We start from the raw sequence: 23,595 nt of genomic DNA on the forward strand, positions 1-23,595 counted from the left end.
CCTACCTGGTTAAATAAAGGTAAAAATGACCCACCTCTGGACTCTCATGATAACATATGAAAATCAAATGAAGGACCTAGAAACAAAGCATTTGTCATTTAAAATAAATGAAAGTATTAAGGTTGCCATGTAGAAATGTTATCGGGATTATCACAAGCATATGACATTTTTATTAGACTTCTGATTGTTCAACAGTAAACCAATCCTCCTTTGCATTCTTTACATCTGATTAGGCTATCATTACTATTCAATAGGCCTGTATAGCCTTATTGTTATTTGTGTGACTTTCTATTTGTATAAGCTCATGTTCTTTCTTTTTAACTCTGCATTGTTGGGAAAGGGCTCTAAGTAACTAAGCATTTCACAGTAGTCTACACCTGTTGTATTTGGCTCGTGACAAATACAGTTTGATTTGATTTTTGATTTAGAGAGATGTAGGCTACGATCAATCTCTCTCTAACGCATCCGCTGGTCTAACCTATAAGTGCAACCACTGATATTCAAGGCTGCGAGGACTGCAAACCCACATATGTAGCCAATTGCTTTGATTAAATATTGAGCACATACAATGTTTTCATTCATCGTTGACATTTTAACATTTGAAGCAACGTTGAAATATTCTTTTCAGGAGAGGTGCCATAAACAGCCTAAACATCTCCTGAGCACCACATAAACCCCCGTTCACAACACGATTAGGCTACTGCTTTGGATGAGTGGACCCTACGTGAATCATTTATCTATTAAAACATGTTTCTATATCAAAGTCTTTAAAAGTCATTTAAAGAGGGGCCTATTTGAGATAGAACTAAGAATCCATCTACATTTTGGAATCTAAATATTATTTCAGTTTTTTTGGGGTAGCATTACTATGTGCACCTATGCAGCCTAGTTTATAACTACATTTTGTTGTGCATTGTTTTTGGCTCCCGTTACTCTGTCCGTAATCTTTATTGGGATACGCCTGTAATGCACAAGACAAGACTACCGCCAGTTCTATACATGATAGCCCTGAACGAAATTCTGAGCCTTGAAACCACCGCGTTCACCCGCAGAAGCCAACGGGTGTTGATCTCTCAACAACAAAAAATATCGCATTCGTTTTGTGGACAGTTGTTGGTGAAATTATTTAGACACAAAATCCGGCCTCAAATTAGCTAAATGTTTCAAGACTTCAACAGTTGGGTACGTCTATAGTGGCTATTTTACGCATATTAAAATATTTATTCGTAGGCCTATTTCACTTATAAGTTGCGACTTGTGCTACAAATTAAAAGTTATATATAATATTAAGAGATGTGTGACCAGAACCAGATATAAAAAATAAATATAGGCTTACCTTAGTCTTATGTAGGCCTAGCCTATACATCTTCCGAAATCAAATAGGCTACAAAATGTATTCAACATTTTCCAGATATTTCCCCTTTCATTACGAAACCGCTCCAAAATCTCACCGTTTTTTAGTCGAGACCAAACTTAAAATTCTACTTTATTAAAGTTTTGACATGCAGGTGTAGGCCTATAGGCCTAATTGAGATGAAAATAAAGTTGCCTAGGTAAAAACAAATAGGGCCATTTTCTACATATGCCACCACAGACATTTTACAAGCATAATTTAGGAAAAAACAAAATGAATTCCGTTATCTAATACAAAAATATCTATATTCAGTTCACTTCTCATTAACATTTCAAAATGATTGTTCTTACCGTTCTATGGGGCAAACTTTCATAGCGTATACAATTCAACAGTTGGTTAAATAAGGTATAGCTGGGCTCAATTATTTTCACTATTCAGACGCTGTTGGTGTTCATGCAGTTGGAACACCAGACTAGACTGCCCCCAGAAATAGGACTACTGCAGCCGGTATTAAAGCCTAATCACCCAAACCAATAGTTTGACACCTGACAGCATGGGGTGATATGTTTTATGTTCATCTGTCACCCTTTGTGTCTCTCTCTCATTAATTTTAATATTGCTGAAGTGAATAGAAGTATGCCCCGTGAGCATTGTCCCACTGCACCGGGAGAGAAAGGCCTAGTATTTCGGTATGGTTGTATCTAGGGTGTTTTTACACACACTCTCTCTCTCTCGGAATCTTTCGTCTCTAATCTGGTGCGTTGAATCTGTTAAAAAAAAATGGTGAAACGGTCACGCTGAGGTTGGCTACAAAAAAAAGGTTTGATCTGCCATGTGCAGTATAACAGTTATTCTCAAGAATATATATATATGTGTGTGTGTGTGTGTGTGTGTGTGTGTGTGTATGTATATATGTGTGTGTGTGTGTGTGTGTGTGTGTGTGTGTGTGTGTATGTATATGTGTGTGTGTATATATATATATGTATGTATGTATGTATATGTTAATGAACTGGTTGCGGGACTTGGTGCATAGGCCAATACCCAGCGCCATGTACTGTATATATGGCTCTGCCTATACGATGAACACCTGTTGTTACTAATTGCCGTGCACCCCCCCCCCCCCCCCCCCCCTTCAGAACGCCTCTGTTCAAATACCCATTTTAGTTTCAAACACGTTACAAGAATTGCAGAGACAATCAATGGTACGCCAATCAAGGATCATCAAAGTTTTGTTGAAGAATAGGCATACACATACAGTGCCTTATGAAGTATTTACACCCCGTTACTTTTTTCACGTTCTTATTGTGTTAGTCTGAATTTAACATTGATTACCTTGAGATTGTGTGGCATACACACAATACCCCATAATGTCAAAATGGAATTTTGTTTTACTTTTTTTTCCTTTTTTTTTGTTTTTTTACAAATGAATCAATTATGAAAAAATGAAATATTTTCAGTCAATAAGTATTCAACTCCTTTGTTATGGCAAGCCTAAATACGTCCAGGAGTATACATGTGCTTAACAAGTCACATAAGTTGCATGGACTCCCTCTGTGTGCAATGACAGTGTTTAACATTATTTTTGAATGACTACCTCATCTCTGTACCCCACACATACAATTGTCTGTAAAGTTCCTCAGGTGAGCATTGAATTTCAAACAGAGATTCAACCACAAAGACCAGGGAGGTTTTCCAATGCCTCGCAAAGAATGGAACCTATTGGTAGACGGTTGAGAAAAAACAGAAATTGAATATCCCTTTGAGCATGGCGAAGTTATTAATAACACTTAGGATGCTTTCAATACACCCAGTCACTTCAAGGATACAGGCGTCCTTCCTAACTCAGTTGCTGGAGAGGAAGGAAACCGCTCACTATTTCGCCATGAGGCCTATAGTGACATTAAAACAGTTACAGAGTTTGATGGCTGTGATAGGAGAAAACTGAGGATGGATCCACAACATTGTAGTTACTCCACAATACTAACCTTGACAGAGTGAAAAATAAGGATGCCTGTACAAAATACAAATATTCCAAAAACATGCATCCTGTTTGCAACAAGGCATTAAAGTAAAACTGCAAAACATTTGGCAAAGAAATTAACTTTGTCCTGAATACAAAGAGTTATGTTTGGGGCAAATCCAACACAACACTTCAAGGATACAGGAAGGACGCCTGTATTGGGGAGGCAGCGTAGCCTAGTGGTTAGAGCGTTGGACTACTAACTGAAAGGTTGCAAGATTGAATCCCTGAGCTGACAAGGTGCAAATCTGTTGTTCTGCCCCTGAACAAGACTAGGCTGTCATTGAAAATAAGAATTTGTTCTTAACTGACTTGCCTAGTTAAATAAAGGTAAAATAAAAAAAACAGTCCTTGAAGTGACCGGGTGTATTGAAACCATCCTAAGTGTCATAACTTCACCATGCTCAAAGGGATATTCAACTTCATATTTTCAAGCATGGTGGTGGCTGCATGATGTCATCGACAAGGACTAGGGAGGGTTTTTAGGATAAAATAAACAGAATAGAGCTAAGCACAGGCAAAATCCTAGAGGAAAACCTGGTTCAGTTTGGTTCAATTCACCTTTCAGCAGGACAATAACCCAAAATACAAGGCCAAATATACCCTGGAGGTGCTTACCAAGACAACATTGAATGTTCCTTAGTGGCCTAGTTAGTTTTAACTTAAATCGGCTTGAAAATCAATGGCAAGACTTGAAAATGACTGTCTAGCAATGATCAACAACCAACTTGACAGCTTAAAGAATTTAAAAATATATATTGTACAATCCAGGTGTGCAAAGCTTTTGGATTTACCCAAGACTAGCATGTATTGACTTAGGGGTTCGAATACTTATGTAAATGAGATATTTCTCTATTTCATTTTCAATACATTTTCAAAAAATGTCTAAACATGTTTTCACTTTGTCATTATAGGGTATTGTGTGTAGATGGGTGAGAAAATATATATATATATATATATATATATATATATATTTAATCCATTTTGAATTCAGGCGGTAACACAACAAAATGTGGAATAAGTCAAGGGGTATGAATACTTTCTGAAGGCACTGTACATGATAATTACTAACTTAATTTTTTCCTAAGAAATGTTTTATTTTACTAAAGACAATTAAGATGTATGAAAACTAAAAATTAGCTGCCATCGTTTAACCCCCCAAAAATGTAGACTAAAACAAATGTCATGACCTACAATGCATGCTAGAGGAACTCATTTCGATAGTAATTTACAAATATATTGACAGATATACTGATAACAATAATGATAATCATAAAACTACTTTAAATACCAAGATAACAAGTAATATTTAACAATGTTTTTGTTTGAAAAACACTTAACCCAAGGCAGGGCAGGGGACCAGTATCTGAGAATGCAACGGAAGCAGCTATATTTAATGTGCGTCTACCTCTGGTTTAAACTGCTCCAGGCTAACCCGTTACATACAGGACCCAGGCCAGGCGGAGGGCTCAGGTAGCTCATTACGCAACCACACAACTTCTTTACTAGATTTGGTTGCGTAAAAAGCCTGTTGACTGTGGTTTCTGCGTGGCCTGGTACCCCAACGTTGACCCGTTGGATTACAGTAATCTGGAGTGATCTATAAAATCCATATCCACTAGGAGTTGAATCAGACACACAGACTACGTTGCAATTCGGAGACACATTTGGCTGTAAGATTACATTTATGTAACGGTTAAATATAGATTTCAAATGGACGCTTGTGTATCATTACCTGTAACGTTTTTGTATGCAGTCTGACATTTTGGGGGTAAACGCCTATCCACTGTAGGCCTAAACTTTGTAAACAGTAGCCTATTCTGTAGTCATACAATATGAATTCAATATCTATCCAAATATGTGTCATTGGTGAAAGAAAAATACAATTTGATGGTGTTGTCTGACAAATAAGATTGGGACCTTAAATGCTATGTGGCAGAAAAACATGATGAGGGAAACGTATTGCTTTAGGCCTACAGCTTTTCTTTCTATAGTTATACCGATGGTGTGTGAAGAGGGATTTTCTCTGAGCTATAAGTAGAAACGTCAACAAATGTGTGAAATGTGTAACCATATGGAGGAAACGACATATGGAGGAAACGACATATTGACATGGATGTTTAGATGACTGGCAAGAGACTGAAGCATTCAGTTCCATTTTATTTGAATTCAATACGAATGTATTTATCACCTCAGGGGCAACTAAGAAAGGCGAGTCAGTTTACAGTATCAAATCAACACCATATTCCACATAAAATACAGTATACAACGGACATCAATCATTATGTTACTGAAACAATTATGGCCCAATGAGTAGTCGATGGTGTCTGTCAGTGTGATGTACTGTATATTGGATGTTTAGTTGTCAAAAGATATTTGCATTGAAGTGAGAGAAGCTATATGATTGGCATAGTGTATATTATGATACTGATTACTATTTCAATGTTGATCGATAATTGTATTGATGTAAACACGTGAGGAAGTCTGAATAGTTGAACAGTTCAACCAGTGTGATGATGCCATGAATGACGTTAGGCCTATATGGGATGAGGGACTGCGGTTGTGGGGAAGTGTAGGCCTATTCAAACTGCAAAACATTTTAAGTGTGTGTGGGTTGGTGGGTGGGTGGGTGTGGGCACCCTCACACACACACAGAGCTGTTGTGGCAATCAGTCCTCTCTTATCTTACTGCTGAGTGTGGGATTTGATTGACAGGTACATTCAACGCGTTCCCAGATTACAACATCTGAAACGAATAATCAGCTATTTAATAATTATTACCTTCCTACATTGCGAAACTGTAATTATGTAATCCCATTCATTCCCAATGTGGATGTGTTGTGCCTTGTAAATGGGTATAGGCCTACAACAGACAACCACCTGCGGTTGTTCGCAGTTCCAATTCGCAACAGCCACAATTAACAACAGTAGGCATGTAATGAACTCAAAGTAAGTGAAAGCTTTAGTTGAGAACATACAACAATAGAACCCATTGTTATTAAATGTGAATTTGGGCAAAGCATCCCAAGTGTTGTTCATATTTTCGTCAATATTAGGCCTAATGGACCGATGGAACAAGGGTAAATCATTTAGCAAAGTTCATGCGTTTCTTAAGAACTGTGAATATGTACATTTGAGAAAAAAATAGGCATATAAACTTTGACTGAATTTCAAATTTTCCAAGTAAGACTATGTTACAAATATATAAAACTAGACACGCTCGAGGAAAAACTATTGCATCTCTAGTTGAAAAAAGCCTATTTACCACCAAAGGTCTTGTGCATGAGTTGTGCAAAATGCATTGTACTATCAACTATAATAACCGTATTTTTTGTTGTTGCAGAAATTGTCAATAGGCCAAGATCTATAGTGAACTCCAAAATGTAACCTAGGCTAATGAGTGGTTGCAGTGCACTTCGGGTTTATCATTGAAGTTTTAGCTATAGGCAATTTTTGGGGGGCAATTTTTTTTTTACACTTCTGCTACTCGCTGTTTATTATCGATGCATATTCACTTCACCCTTACCTACATGTACAAATTACCTCGACTAAACTGTACCCCCGCACATTGACTCGGTACAGACCCCTGTATATAGCCTCTTTATTGTTATGTAATCTTATATTGTTACTTTTTATTTTATTTTTTACAATAGTTTATTTAGCAAATAGTTTCTTAACTCTATTTCTTGAACTGCATTGCTGGTTAAGGGCTTGTAAGTAAGCGTTTCACGGTAAGGTCTACACCTGTTGTATTCGGCGCATGTGACAAATACAATTTGATTTGATTTAGACTACGTGCATTTTACGCAAATGTGGTCTTTAAACGTTCTCTAAACTTCTCTCAACTCTAAACATCCTCTCTTTTCTTTAATGGTTTCGTGAGATGGTATTACGGCTGTGTACAAGGGAATTTCATGACTTCCCTCTAAAAAAAAATCATGGCAAAATAGCCTACTGTGGTTACTGAGCTTATTGCATCCATTGACTATTCCAGGCTTCGAGTAGCCAGTTTCTTTTCGATAGCGTTTAAATAATTTATAATATCCTATAGATATGCATACTATATGCACATGCCTATTATTCAGTTTAAACTACTTGGGGGGGAAAAATCTATAGTGACTTAAACTTAGAAATTGGAATAAAAAACAAGGTTTTTTTGGACCATATACTTAGAACGTGATCCGATCTGAGTCTGTTCACCAATCAAAGACTAACCTGAGCAAACCGGATATTACGTTACGAGTGACAGCCACTATAGTGCACCCTGTCATTACAATATTGTCCATATACGACTGTCAAACCGGCAAGACAAAAAAACACACCAAGATGATCTAAAAAACCATACAATAGTTATACACCAGAATGGCATGGCCATGCCTTATATACGTTTTACCTTATGTGACCCTTTCCCCCATTTGAACACCCCCTCCTCAACGTTTTCTACACAGACATTATTGCGATCTCCAAATGCAGAAGACCGCGAGCAGACCACCAACAATCCAACAGCCGTGACCATGCCACCACGGCGCCGCCGAAACTAGCAAGTCAAACGGGGGTAAAGTAACTGATTTCAAGCCCGTGCTCTGGGGTGCATGGTTGGAGGAAAAGTTTCCTTGGAGGCAGAGTGAACTGGCTGGCTTTGCAGAGACTAAGATAGACCATGCTGCTGGTTACACGATTGTCTTTCAGTTCATTTTGACGTGGGTGAACAAGTATAGCACCTCCCAGTTTCTTTGGTCATAGATCTGGTCTCCTCTTGTAGGCTACACTCATTGTATACGTACGACATGCATTTTGGGTTTAGCGCGGTCCTATAGCTGAGGAGGCTCCCTATCTGGCTTGTCCACAGGGCCCCCTCCTTCTCACCACATCCACCATCTCTCTTCTTTACTTCGGGCCGCAGGAGAGTGCTGAAACATGCCGAGACACTTGCAGGGCAGCTCGTGTCGGTCGCAGGTCCGCGAGGCTGGTTCTGGTTTGTAGCCTAGCTGGATCTACTTTGTGGTGTGGTCTCCCCCACCATATCTGAATAGAACTATTGCAAAGGAGGAAAACAAGTTAAAGAATAACAATAACTGCTCAATAACGAGGTGAAGAATACAGGAGATCTATACACCAATATTGGAATCGATGTTCGATCAAGCTACGACTATGGGCGATGGGATCGCCGAGGACCGCAACCTCCACCACCTCCACCGTGGATCCAACTCTCTGTACCGTGACCGGATGGACAAATGCCATACCGAACTTGGGAGCAGGTCACCGGTGCAGAGTACAACCGATACCGCGGGTACATCGGCGTCTACCCCCACCTCCTCCAGTGAAGACGGACATGATAAATTAGACCCAGTGGACCCAGACTACTGCCAGAGGATTTTAGTTCGAGGTTAGTAACATATTCTCTTTTTTGTTGTTGTTGAGAAAATGTACATCTAGAAAGGTGAATTGCAGAAAGAGAGCACAGATTGTCTGCAAAAGTTACTGCACAAAACCAGAGGTTCACAATTCTTAAGATTTGAGAATTTTCATTAAATTAACTTATTACTAGGCTATTATTTTTAATAAGGATACATTTACATCTATACCCACTATTGCAATTAACTAATATTATCCTACTTCGATACCTACTACTACTATACTACTTTTACGCTTACAAATAAACCAATATTTGAAGTGATTTATTGTAAATAAAATCTAAAGGTATTCTCATATTCAGATGAAGATATAATACTATATATGTCCAATATAATTCAACATAAAAATATAGCCATATATTCTGACAACAGGTTTGAATTTGTTTTGAACTGTTCAACTATTCAAACTTCCTCACGTGTTTACATCAATACTATTATCAATCCCAATTTAAATAATAATAATCAGTATCATAATATACATGATCACATAGTAATAGCAGTACTTGCTTTGTACTATATGAGCCAACAAATGATTCAGTAATCATTGGCGAACAAAATACTTTTAAAACACAGACCATCATGTGTATGTCTTAGTGTGTGTGTTTACTCGTGGTCATGTTGGTGCCTTTGTTTGAGTTAAGGTATTGTTATCAAAATCGGGATAAGAAATCATCTAAATTGTCCACGCCCTCTTGGATAAAAGAAAGGGAGCCACCTTTCTAGGTCTACTGCCACCTCTGCATGGAATTCTCCAAAATATGAAGAGTCACTAAATAGACCCCAGGAAAAAAATGAACCCCAGGAAGTGTTTCTGCTGCTTCAGCAATAGCTAATGGGGATCCTAATAAAATACTACAAATTAAATAGTTATTTTTAAGAATGAATCAAATGTATTTCTGTGGATCTTAAGGCCTACAACCTATTTTAAAACGTGTTGACAGGGAAACAAAATATTTTACATTTTAGTCATTAAATAGACTCTCTTATCCAAAGCAACTTACAGGAGCAATTAGGGTTAAGTGCCTTGCTCAATGGCACATCGACAGGTCTTATAATTGGATGCAGCCATGATGGCAATACTGTTTCAATAGTTTGTAGTAAATTATGACAATAATCATCCTCCTCAGCAACATTCCCATCTCAAAGCACAACAAACACACAGCCATGCATCTTTCAGAATTAAAAAATATATATTAAATGCTAATCTATAAGGAAAGTATTGGTTTTTCATATTTGGTGTATACCAGTTACCTTCCTAATGTTTGTTTTAAACGTTATAAAATAGTTTCAGGAGTGGGCATTGTTAAAACATGTCACATTGTTAAAAGTGTGACCAAAATGATATAAAATGCTATACTTACATGTCTTATAGTCGATAGTAATTAGGCTATGTGACTTACTAACTTAGAATTGAATATGCATCTCACTCGTTTTGTTTAGTGCTTATAGATTATATGTCTTTGCACTGCTTTGCAGGGCTGTAAAATGCTATGATGTCAACAAACCCCAAATAATACAGGTAGCAAAAAAACATGTTTGGGAAGACTATTCTTATCAACAGTTTTAAAATGTTTTTTTTTATTTTTATTTTTTTTAAATAATAGTCATAGTGAACAGCAGACAGATTTTATTTAAGCTTATGCTATTCATAATTTTCAGGTTGACCACTAATTGCAAAAATATAATATCCATATCCCTTACCCGGATAGTTTTCACACCAATGTGGGATGCATATCAGGCTAACATGACATGTCGGCACTGACAATAGCAATATCACTCTTTACAAAATAAAGTTAAACTTTCCCCCCCTTTGTGTGCACAATTTGATTTTCACCAAATGTGCAACTGGCCCTTTCATTTGAACAATGATGATCATACACATTGCCTACTGGAAAGTTCTACATCATTTAGTTAAATGCTCATGCCCAGGCCTTGAAACGGTGTCTTGGTGGGTGCTGAATCTGAAAAGAAAGACGGTAATTGTAGCAGGGAAAGACCTCCGCGGCAGACCGAGCTTGATTAGATGTGGTGAGGGCGAGCTGAGCGCTGAATCCAAGCTAAATCCGCAGTCCCCGGTGTCACTATATGTTTTTAAAGCTGACGATTGAATGCGCTGGATACCTCGTGAGAACCCGGGGTCAGCGTAAGGTCAGCATGTCTGACCTGCGACGTCCGGATGCGCTTGCAAACTGTTAGAGCGGCCCTGCTGTAACGTTTAACATTGAGATGATTTTAATCTAGCGTGTTATGAATGGATGGATGATGTGTTAGTTGGAAATCATAAATATTCGAAATGTTAGAATGAATCTCTGCATGTCGCTCTGGTTAACACCATGCTTGCATGCCATAGCAGATGGGCTATGATGCCCGAGACTATGCTGCATACAGGCCTAGATGCTATTTCCAGTCTAGGCAGCACATATGGAGTCACTGATGGTAGTCTACGTCATACATAAATATACATATCTATTAAATGTGCAATCTATAGGCTGTAGTCAATGGTGCAACCATATAAGTAGCCTCAAAATATATATACCACTCACGTGACTGCAATGACAAAGGAAACAGAGGCCTAATGGTGGTTACGCACGAAGCAGTAGGTCCAGAGCCATGGATTTAGATTATAGGCCTATGTTCCATTCTGTCAAGGAACTCAGAATTATGAAGCTTCTCGAATTTGATGGGCGTTTTGCTGGGGAAGTGATATGGATTTAGGCGCAACATTATACGACAGAAATGCTATAGGGCTATACCTCATTTGACAGTTGTATTTTATTGTGGGAACCAGCTGGGTTAGGCTATATGTATATGTTTCAGATGTATATATCACTTATTGGCGGACCTATCTATTGTAAAGACTATATTATTTCAAAATACTGGAAATTGTTTAACATCCGATTTCGGTGAGGGATTTAGAAAACATTTGGTTGATATATTTTATTCTCATATATTTTGTTTGATTAGTCAAATTTTTGGGACAGTGGACCTACATTATTTCATTGTTTTCAGTCAAAACACGTCCCTCTTTCTAGCCTACTTGAGGAGCGTTTCGTTGTTTTAACCATGTCTAGTATTGGCTGACTGATTAGTATTAAAGACATCTCTTGTTTAGGGCGGGTTGTAGGCTATGCATGGGCCCATTGTGGCTACGTAGGACGTGTTTACATTTTTGTTTAAAAATATATATTTTTCTATTCCTTCTACATTAACAGTCAGTTTGGACTTATAGCAACTTTAAACTTGTCAAGATAACGTTGCACAATTTAGTTTTGCACTCAACAGTTATTTGGTATTGGATTAATAGCATATTCCCCATAGCAAGACTTGGCATATTACCTAATTTGATATAAAAACACGCATTTCCTGATGTTGTATGTATTGAACCAAACAATTTATTATTGTCCCGTAAATTGCTATATTAAACGTGTATTGATACATCAACTAGCCTATGTTACGCTAGGCTACATTCTCCAGGGTTCTAGGACGCATGGCACATGCAGAAGTACAATTGAAATAGAACTCTGGAAACATGGTCTACAAACATTCGCTCTCGCCGAGGCAGACATTGCACGTAATATTTAGTAAAATTAGGTATAATTTAGTAACGTGATAGGGATGTTTCTTTCAGCTCTCATTTTCCGGCCGTCTGGCTATTACTTATTGGGAATATTCCCCAAACATATTACAATGCAACAAAGGTATTCCGATTTTAATTTTTTTAATTATTTGACCTTACTTCCAGAGAGAGAATAAAGTTTCGTCTTTCCAGTGCCATGAGATAGCCTACGCTCAGTTGGAAGTATGGGAAAACTATTCTAAGACATCAGAACCTTAACATAACGGGTAGACCTATTATCTGGTGCATTGAGTTGTATTAACGGATATTGCCATTCTTACAATATATACTATTTTACTTCTGTATTTCTTTCCCTAGTAACTTGACTAGCCTACACTATAATTCCCAAGCATGCATACTGAAAATAATGATCACTTCAAGGTTATTCTAAAATAGCGTGGGCCCTACCTATATGAAAGCGCACATTTGTGCCATAAAGGAGCACAGTGTTTAACTATATATTCCTGGTCTGTCCAAAAAATTATGACATTGGTACTACAGTATATGCAATTGTAATGTTAAGCAAAGTAGCCCAAGACTATTCTTTGTAATTGTGACATTTCACACTGTCCGGCTGCGATATCCACAGATGCTAAGGGTACCATCCGGGAGATCGTGTTGCCAAAGGGTCTCGACCTCGACAGGCCAAAACGCACGCGGACCTCCTTCACTGCAGAGCAGCTCTACCGGCTCGAGCTCGAGTTCCAGCGCTGCCAGTATGTAGTCGGCCGAGAGCGCACTGAGCTGGCGAGGCAGCTGAACCTGTCTGAGACACAGGTAAGAAACAGACATCATTTGACAGAGTATTTCCTCAGTCGTGGTGAGTTATGGATAATAGATTCATATCCTGTTGTGCCAATGAAGACAAATAGTAAGTACTTTCAGCAGTCCCAATTTGTAGAGGCCTAAATATTCAAATAATAGATTACATTTATTTTACCCAAAGACAGTTTGAGTTTCATGTTTAAATTGTTTCTTTACCAGTTTAAAGAACATGTTTTTTTGTTATCCCTGTGCTGGTGTGCTTATTGTTTTGATAAAGGTAACTTATTAGGCCGAGGTTATATCATACTTTATAATCAATCGCTGTGCAGTGCAGTCACATCCCACTGAACACAACCATGTTGAATCAACGTTGTTTTAATGTAACTTGTCAACATTTTGTGAAGTGGAATCTTCGTGGAAAATGCATTGGAGTTGAAATAAGTAATCAACAAACAGTTTTTTAGGGTACAATTTCAACCACAGGATTTTGTCATCATGGTAACCAAATTGTAACATACAACCTTGTATAACATATGTTTGAATTTGTACTTGTAAACCAATGTCATATCTTGGCGTATCCGAAGGAAGAAAAACAATAGGCTGGGCAGCACCTCCTACTGGAGAATTGATCTATCTACAGCTACCCTTTGGTGTCCCATCCAGGGTGTTTAACCAAGCCCCACTATGATATTTGTCACTGACTATTACCAATGTGCTGTCATGAGAATGATTGTTAAAAGATCTCCACCTAAAAACGAAATAGATTCACGGTTTCTACTGAAGTTATTCCAAAGGGTAGGTTTAACAGAGCAAATGAAATGTGACCATACTGTATCATACTTTAAATCAACCCATAATTCAACTAAGAATAGACAATACAATAGGCCTGGTTGATTTAAAATGTAATGATCTTTAGTGATATTGGTGCGGCAGGTAGCCTAGTGGTTAGAGTGTTGGGCCAGTAACCGAAAGGTTGCTGCATTGAATCCCTGAGATGACAAGGTAAAACTCTGTCGTTCTGAACAAGGCAGTTAACTTCAATGTTCCTAGGCCATCATTGTAAATAATATTTTGTTCTTAACTGACTTGCCTAGTTAAATAAAATAATATTGAATTTTTCGGTTTTCAACGCAACAAAATATCAACATTTGAAGGAGATATTTAAAGTTTGATTTGATTTAGTTCTACTTTGTTTTTTGGTAGCATATCAATTATTAATTTGTAGACTGGAATTAAACTGGAATTAAACTGGAATTAAAGCCAAACTAAATCAATGGCAAATGTTGATATTTGGTTGCGTTGTCAACCAAAAACTATTCAATATTACTTTTGCAATAGAGTAAATAGCCCAAAATGAAAGTTATTTAACAAACTAATGTAACATTCAACCTTAACATGAGAAACACATCCATGGCCACATTGAGGTTACTGTAACTATAAATGTCTTATTATGTAATCATATAAAGCGTGCATGTTCAAGATAGCATGCATAGGTCATCGCAGGTCTGTGGAGATCTTCAAAATTGCTGTAATAATCTGAGGCGAATCTCGAACGGCATTGATCACTTGCACCACGTACTTTTAATGTAATCTCAACTGCAATCCAGGTCATTTTGGCGCTGTTATTAGATGAAGCAGAGTGATAACACATGCATCTGTTGTATAAATAAAATATCTGACATGGTACTCCCATTTGAACTTTGCTGTGCCTTTAAATGGTTGAAAGCGCATAGACATTTGACAACGACAAATTAAGACATTTGTTTTTTTTCCACTGGAATTTGGTTGGGCTTTTAGAATTTAGATGGTAGAATTTGCTTTTAGTGATAGCACATAGTAGAATTTCCTAACGTTTGGCTGTTACCTTGAGTGGGTGAATATAGGTGGTAATCTCATTGATCAACTTCTCAAACAAATATTGCGCTATTATCCAAGTTGGAATGACGTGGTGTGCTCAGTGGGATTCTATTGTATAATGTCTCTGAATGATTTTATTCCTAACTTTTGTCATGTAGACTAGATGTATCTACTGTGGAGAAGCACGGGATGCACACCTTTTACATCTAAGACACAACCAATGTCTTATTCGGAAACTCCATGCAATCATCATCCTCATATAGTCTAGCATTTGCGTAATGGCTCCATTCTTGGGGCTTATCTACGAGTTCATAACCTATTATCAGTGCTGACGTTTCTTTGCGGAAATTCCCAGTAGCCCCATCAGCCAGGCATCTCTTGTAAGTAAACCAAACACCATGACTTCCTCGGCGCTTTACAGTAAGTATTCTATAATAATAATAACGATAATGATCATATATTTATATTACTTCAACTTTTTTGCAACGATACAGTGTGTTGTATAAAACAAAGTTCTTTAGACAATAGTAACAAGGTAATAATGGATGGATGTAGGTTATACTATAGCCTGTGTTCTCCACATGAAGGATAGAGCAATGATAGCGAATGACACAAAACACGGTGTGAAAGAATAGAAAGAAATGGCAACTAAAATATGATAGAAAACATGGAGGATCCATGGCCTCAATTGTTCTTTGTCAACTGATGCCTTACTGTGTCTCTGAAGCGCGTTGTGCCTATAGGAACTGAACTATTTACACGTTAAGTTATCATTTCCGCAATATATTTAGTGGACCTAACGTAATGTGTAGCCTATACGTTCATTCCTGATAATGAGAGTGACAGGGTTCATTATCGTCAAATGGTTGGTGTGAATGAAAACACTTGCAAGAGATGCTATAGGCCCCACTTGACAAAGGGCTGTCCAAGACTGCGTCTCCCTCCATTTAGAACCACAACATGGTGTGACAGAAAACAACGATTGGCAACTCAAATATGATAGATAACATGGAGGATCCAGAACCTTATATGTTTTCTGTCAACTAATGCATTACTATGCCTCTGGTGTAATTATATGAGTTATGCCTATAGAAAGAACTAAACTAGTTACATGTCTAGTTATAAATTCCGCAACACATTCAGTAGGCTAGACCTATGTGTAGCCTGTACGTTAACTCCTGAAAATGAGAGAGTGACGGGGTTGATTATCGTCAAATGGTTGGTGTGAATGAAAACACTTGTTATAGATGCTAAAGGCCACAGCCTATTTGGTCGAAAGGCCCGTTCTAGACCAAGTAGTTTCTAGTTCAACGGCATTTCCCTCGATTTAGGATCAATGAGAATCAGAATTAACTTTATTCACCATGTACATTTACATGTATGCTACCAGGAACTTGACCTGGTGAAATAGTGCTGACCACAGTAAGCAGAACATACAGACAGAATATACATGATCCACATACAGTATGGAGGCCTACACTATATAGATACAGCAACAACAGAACAATTAGCCTACACGTAGTTGTACTATTACACATAGCTGATAGATGAACAATTCTCCAGCGCATTTGTACTGCCCTTAAACAGTTAGATAAATGACAATGAGGGATAGGAGACGAAACGAGGAAAGCAAGCTAATACTTTTGAGATGCAGCCACAGCTATTAGCTGTATCATTCAAAGACTTGGCCTCTATTGGTTGACCTCTGCTCTTGAAGTGCTTTTGAGATTCTATGAACAGCCCTATAGAAGTTTAACATATTATTATTATTAGTAGTATCTTTCTGAGTTTCTGCATCAAGGCTTTCAAAGGAGCCATATGGTTATTTGATTTCCAGGTCCACTTACGCAACGTACAGTGGCCTATATGTGTGGTTTGAAAGCATCCCCATTGCTTCTTCGTTGTGAAAGAGCGTTCGTGAAATGCAGAATTTATCGTGGAAATAATAGCTTTTATGAATACAATGCTAACTCATCTTAACTCAAGGCAAAATGTTACTTCGATGGTCAGAAACACGGTTTAATTAGCATTTTCAATTTCAAGGAGGCGGTGATAACCGAAATGCACGTTTGGGAAAAAATGTACTCTGATTTCTGAGTGCGTTTAGCCAACCTCATTCGTATTCATCCAGTGATGCCCTCGTTCAAATATTTCCATTCAAAGTCAAGTTTATTTTACAATATGAAATATCCAGAGGCCTACATTCTATCTACAGCATTTTGATTTATAGTCTCTCTCCATGCAGCCTCATATTGAAGGGAAGAAGGTTCACCTACCACCATTGTCGACCATGTCCAATCTGCTATAGCCACACAGACAATCATGCGACGAAAAGACACATCAAGTTAATTAAAAAGACAACTATGGCAATCTTATATCTAATTTGATCACAATATAGCAGTAAACTTCAAACCAAGGGCATCACAAATCATATTTTTTGCAGTTGGGCCAAAACAAAAGAAGAGGTGGGACTAGGCCACGGATGGTTTGGCCACTGAAGAATGTTTACATCCACATGTTCATCACTTACTGATATTCTGAAATGCCCATTCCATGCTATGACATCTCTTGCTGATTTCTTTCGATTCAAAAATAAGTGATTGAATTCATCGAATGCTATACTTAATTTGTTCATTAAAAGATATCAAGCCTAATACGAATTAAATCCAACCCATGGAATAGGCTCGTAGCTTAAACCTTAGTGCATCAAATAACGTCATAATAACACCTAATAACACGTCATTTAGGCCACAACGCTTCCATGCTGTAACATATAGCTCAATTTTGACATTGTAAGCTCATTTATATTCACTAGCCTATTATAGTTGACTTACACGAAATCTCGAAGTCGCGACAATATTGGGCCTAAAAATATATATATTTTACAATAAGTTTATTAAGTTTATTAAAGGGGTATGGGGGGGGCAGCGTATGTACATAAACAGATATAGCCTAACTTGTGATATTGCACTCATATAATATGACGCCAGTCACGTAAATAGTTTATTTCTCCGAAGTTCGTTATGACGTTTGAGCGGATTCCTACGCGCCGTGTGTTTGGGGATATGGTCGTTGACCCAGGTGTAACTCGAATTAGTTTGGTCACGTATCAAAATTGCCCAGGAAATGAGGCATAGGCTACATTTGCTCAACAAAATACATACGGGAAATACCTTTTTAACAGTTTAATTTACTCAAAAAAGACAGAAAATATATAAAATAGTGTGCGTGTTTTGCTGTTCAACTTGTACTAAGAGAAATTATTCAATGAGGTGTCTGAATATGCTTCGGGCTACCTAAACCGTTTCCCAGTTAAAACAAAGTTTCCAGGCCACTTGTGCGTGAAAGCCTTGAGTTCACCAAGAGCTACATGAAAGCAAACTATTTGCAGGTTGACGTTTATTGGGAGAAGTCTTGTCCTTGAGGCAGAAGTGAGCGATTTCTGCTAGATAGGCCAGCTGTAAAGTCAAAATTGTCTATATTGTTAAAATTCTTAAAAACAAAAACGTTTTTTGGTTTGTTTTAATTTAAGGTTAGGGTTAGGCATTAGGCTTAGCAGTGTGGTTAGGGTTAGGTTTAAAATCAGATGATATTACGTTGTGGCTGTGTCAGCTTGTGACCACTGCAGAGCTGCCTTCAGAACACGATTCATGACGAAAAACGCGAACCTACAAACTATTTGAGTCGGGTGAATATCCTGTAAAGTCAAACTCCTCTGTCATTTAGGCAACATCTCGCCTCTCCCCAGAGCCCAGCAGGTGGCTCCCCCATCCCATGTAACGCGGTGGGGAGCCTCGCACCCTTGGCACGCTATGGAGTTTTCGTGGGGATGCCTGTTCTAGCAGGCTTAACGCTGCTGCTTCAAGGAGGGATAATGTTCATATTATATCAGGAAATACATTCCTAAAGGCAGCGTCATTGTATTACTATTGTCTCTGTCGCTAACTTCTCTTTCTGTTCACTGCTAAAATGATTTACTCAGCTATAGATGAAACACTTAAATTGCATTTCGGGATGGTTTTCTGACTGTGCACCCCAATTGTTCTTGCGTGTGTTTTCTCCTATTGTTTTCTCGGACTCCTTGTTTTACATAAAAGCTTAAAAGTACATTTTGGATTGGCCCTCGGTTAATACCTCCATACAATTTGGAGCACTTTCATCCCGTGCAGTTGTAATCTCTTACAATATTAATACATTTTCAATTCCGTTATTCTGTCTATCAGTCCACAGTGTAGGCTACATTTTCAGCTTGCTTGAGAAACGCAATAGTCTGGGAATGCGCAGAAATGGCACCCTACGCTGAGTGTACAAAACATTAGGAACACCTTCCTAATATTGAGTTGCACATCCGTTTTGCCCTCAACAGCCTCATTTCGTTGCGGCATGGACTCTACAAGGTGTCGAAAAGCATTTCACAGGGATGCTGGCCCATGTTGACTCCAGTGTTTACCACAGTTGTGTCAAGTTGACTGGATGTCCTTTGGGTGGTGGGTTATTGTTGATACACAAAGGAAACTGTTGAGCATGAAAAACCCAGAAGCTTTGCAGTTCTTGACACACTCAAACCGGTGCGCCTGGCACCTACTACCATACCCGGTTCAAAGGCACTCTTGCTCATTCACACTCTGATTGGCACACACACACAATCCATGTTTCATTTACATTTACATTTAAGTCATTTAGCAGACGCTCTTATCCAATTGTCTCAAGGTCTACAAATCCTTCTCCAACCTGTCTCCTCACCTTCGTCTACACTGATTGGAGTGGATTTAACAGGTCACATCAATAAGGAATCATATCTTTCACCTGGGTTCACCTAGTCAGGAAAGAGCAGGTGTTCCTAATGTTTTGTACACTGTGTATATTCTCTACTCATGCACAGGGCTCTGGTTTAAAACATGGCACTATATTGGGAATAGGGTGCCATTTCAGATGCACCTCAAGCGGGCTCTAATGACTGTCTTTCACATGGAGAAATGTTAGCGCCTTTCATTCTGTTACCTTATCATTTGAATTTGATTGTAGATAAGCTACATTCCACAATGTGAGAAAGGAATGTCTTCTAGGTGAGGGCTGCCCTGGAGTACAATGCTTTAATCACCAGAACTGAAATGACCTTTACTGAAACCACGTTTAGTGAAAATACTTTTACTGAAATGACCTTTACTGAAACAACCTTTACTGAAAATACTTTTACGGAATGGACTTTTACGGAAATTACTTTTACAGAAATTCCTTTTACTGAAATGGTTGACTGAAATTATCTTTGACTCTGACTGAAATGATAATTTAGACCAAAAAATACAAAAATTTTCCCCCAAATACTTAAGTTAATAAGGGTTTATCTTTTCACTTATGTAAATAATGACAAGGTATCTTAATCTGTCACCTGACTCTGAGGCCTTGGCATAAAGATGTTGAGTCAACGTAGTTTCCATGTTTCTGCAACGTTGGTATTTTTACGTTATAGCAACGATGAAAATGGGTCGAATTTTGGCCAGTGATACACGTTTGCATATAGAATCCCAGACCTCTCTATACCTTCACAACACTGTTCCCATCCCACCTGGTACCAACCATGGGTCCACCATGACCAGGCCTTATTTTATTGACATATTGCATTGTATCACTCTATTGTTCTCTAATGCCCATCCAGGGAAAGACATGATTTAATGGCGGAAGGGGCTGCTTAAAACTGGTTTAATCCTGCCCTGGGACAAATGGTAGAGGCCTAAATTACAGAATGAGTGGGATCCCACTAGTTCATGTGGAGATTTGGACACAAGCTGGTCAGAGCTAGCAGCTGTGAGGGACCAAATATTTGGATATATTTTGATCTTTCAAGGCAGCAACGCTTGTTAAACATGCACAGTTAGATGGGCTGATGAGCTGCTGGAAAACATCCACAACCATGTTTGTTTTAGAGACTTGTGTGTGAAATACAGTAAGGTAAATATAATAAGTGAAGGACAGTAAGTAAAATACAATAAGTGAAGGACAGTAAGTGAAGGACAGTAAGTGAAGGACAGTAAGTGAAGGACAGTAAGTGAAGGACAGTAAGTGAAGGACAGTAAGTGAAGGACAGTAAGTGAAGGGCAGTAAGTGAAGGGCAGTAAGTGAAGGGCAGTAAGTGAAGGGCAGTAAGTGAAGGGCAGTAAGTGAAGGACAGTAAGTGAAGGACAGTAAGTGAAGTACAGTAAGTGAAATACAATAAGTGAAGGGCACAGTAAGTGAAGGACAGTAAGTGAAGTACAGTAAGTGAAGGACAGTAAGTAAAATACAATAAGTGAAGGACAATAAGTGAAGGACAGTAAGTGAAGGACAGTAAGTGAAGGACAGTAAGTAAAATACAATAAGTGAAGGACAGTAAGTGAAGGACAGTAAGTAAAATACAATAAGTGAAGGACAGTAAGTAAAATACAATAAGTGAAGGACAGTAAGTAAAATACAATAAGTGAAGGACAGTAAGTGAAGGACAGTAAGTAAAATACAATAAGTGAAGGCCAGTAAGTAAAATACAATAAGTGAAGGACAGTAAGTGAAGGACAGTAAGTGAAGGACAGTAAGTGAAGGACAGTAAGTGAAGGACAGTAAGTGAAGGACAATAAGTGAAGGACAATAAGTGAAAGACAGTAAGTGAAGGACAGTAAGTGAAGGACAGTAAGTGAAGGACAGTAAGTGAAGGACAGTAAGTAAATCCCAGTAAGTGAAGGACAGTAAGTGAAGGACAGTAAGTGAAGGACAGTAAGTAAAATACAATAAGTGAAGAACAGTAAGTGAAGGCCAGTAAGTGAAGGCCAGTAAGTGAAGGACAGTAAGTAAAACACAGTAAGTGAAGGACAGTAAGTGAAGTACAGTAAGTGAAGTACAGTAAGTGAAGGACAGTAAGTGAAGTACAGTAAGTTAAATACAATAAGTGAAGGCCAGTAAGTGAAGGACAGTAAATGTGTGCATGTGTGTTGTGCTGATAATGGCTGTAGTGACATGCAGGTCTGCCATGCCTGTGTCTAACCTTCCAACACAGTGTTTTTGCAGAACTTAATGCAAGATAAATACCTGGTTAAATACTAACAGAAACATGAGGTAATCTATTCTAATCTGTGCTGTACTGACCATGGATTTGCACGAGAGAGAGAGAGAAACAGAGAAAGAGACAGACAGACAGATAGAAAGACAGATGAGAGAGAAAGAGACAGACCGACCGGCAGACAGACAGATGACAGAGAGAGAGAGCAGAGACTTAGAGAGGGGATCTGATCCTTATCTTAGTTAAACCCTGGGAGGAGGGAGGAGCACTGAGGATGTATTAATGAGATGCATAACTCCTCTGTTTTCAAACATCAACTTGTCAGAATCCTTTACACACACAGCTCTACTAATACCTTCTGTGTGTGATATCCCTCTATCCCTCTGTGTGTGTGTGTGTGACATCCCTCTGTCCCTCTGTGTGTGTGACATCCCTCTGTCCCTCTGTGTGTGTGACATCCCTCTGTCCCTCTGTGTGTGTGACATCCCTCTGTCCCTCTGTGTGTGTGACATCCCTCTGTCCCTCTGTGTGTGTGACATCCCTCTATCCCTCTGTGTGTGTGACATCCCTCTATCCCTCTGTGTGTGTGACATCCCTCTATCCCTCTGTGTGTGTGACATCCCTCTATCCCTCTGTGTGTGTGACATCCCTCTATCCCTCTGTGTGTGTGTGACATCCCTCTGTCCCTCTGTGTGTGTGTGACATCCCTCTGTCCCTCTGTGTGTGTGTGACATCCCTCTGTCCCTCTGTGTGTGTGTGACATCCCTCTATCCCTCTGTGTGTGTGTGTGACATCCCTCTATCCCTCTGTGTGTGTGTGTGACATCCCTCTATCCCTCTGTGTGTGTGTGACATCCCTCTATCCCTCTGTGTGTGTGTGTGACATCCCTCTATCCCTCTGTGTGTGTGTGACATCCCTCTGTGTGTGTGTGACATCCCTCTATCCCTCTCCTTCTGGGGAACTCCTCTCTCTAGACTGACATTAACGGTCTTAGTGCTCCACGGAATTTGTATGTACGGGCCAGGAGTTTGCCCTGGCCACATTTAATGACCGGACCAGGAAAAACCACACTGTTCAAAACAGCACTAGAATAGAATATAATAAAATAAAAATAATATAGCTTTATGTTTCCTCACAAGAAACTTCAGTCAGAGGAGCTATTGTACAACTTCCCAGCTGGTTTCCTAGCAGATTGCTGGTGTAGACCGTTGCTCGGCCTGCCATAATTAATACTACGTTTTCCTCATACTGTATCTGAATGTGTTTGGATGCTGTTCTCTTGTGTTCCTCCCAGGTGATTTAACACCTGAGAATCTCCCATCTACTTATCTGTTGTCACTCAGTAATTGCTTTGCTGTGGGGTCTTGCACTGACTGCAACCTACAATTTCATTTGTTGTCTTGGTCTTTGTTAATGTCTTTCACCAAGGTTGCAGATAGCAGGGGTCAGAGTGTGTGTGTGTGTGTGTGTGTGTGTGTGTCTTTCTCTCTCTGTTTCTGTGTGTGTGAATGTACTTCGCTGTGCATTGTTCTCAGTAACTTG

The 23,595-nt window shown here is 38.8% G+C and overlaps 1 protein-coding gene across 1 annotated transcript in view; it reads left to right on the forward strand.

Moving 5' to 3' along the window:
- The first annotated feature begins 8,076 nt into the window (after positions 1-8,076).
- LOC115194435 (ventral anterior homeobox 2-like) overlaps positions 8,077-23,595 on the forward strand; it is a 31,229-nt gene continuing 15,710 nt past the window's right edge. Inside the window, exons 1-2 of the mRNA XM_029754130.1 lie at positions 8,077-8,760; positions 12,994-13,181. Coding sequence (XP_029609990.1) covers positions 8,505-8,760; positions 12,994-13,181 — 444 coding nt within the window. The 5' untranslated portion in view covers positions 8,077-8,504. The remainder of the gene's footprint in view (positions 8,761-12,993; positions 13,182-23,595) is intronic.

Source organism: Salmo trutta, chromosome 5 (assembly GCF_901001165.1).
Source record: "Salmo trutta chromosome 5, fSalTru1.1, whole genome shotgun sequence".
In the NCBI taxonomy this organism is placed as follows: Eukaryota; Metazoa; Chordata; class Actinopteri; order Salmoniformes; family Salmonidae; genus Salmo; species Salmo trutta.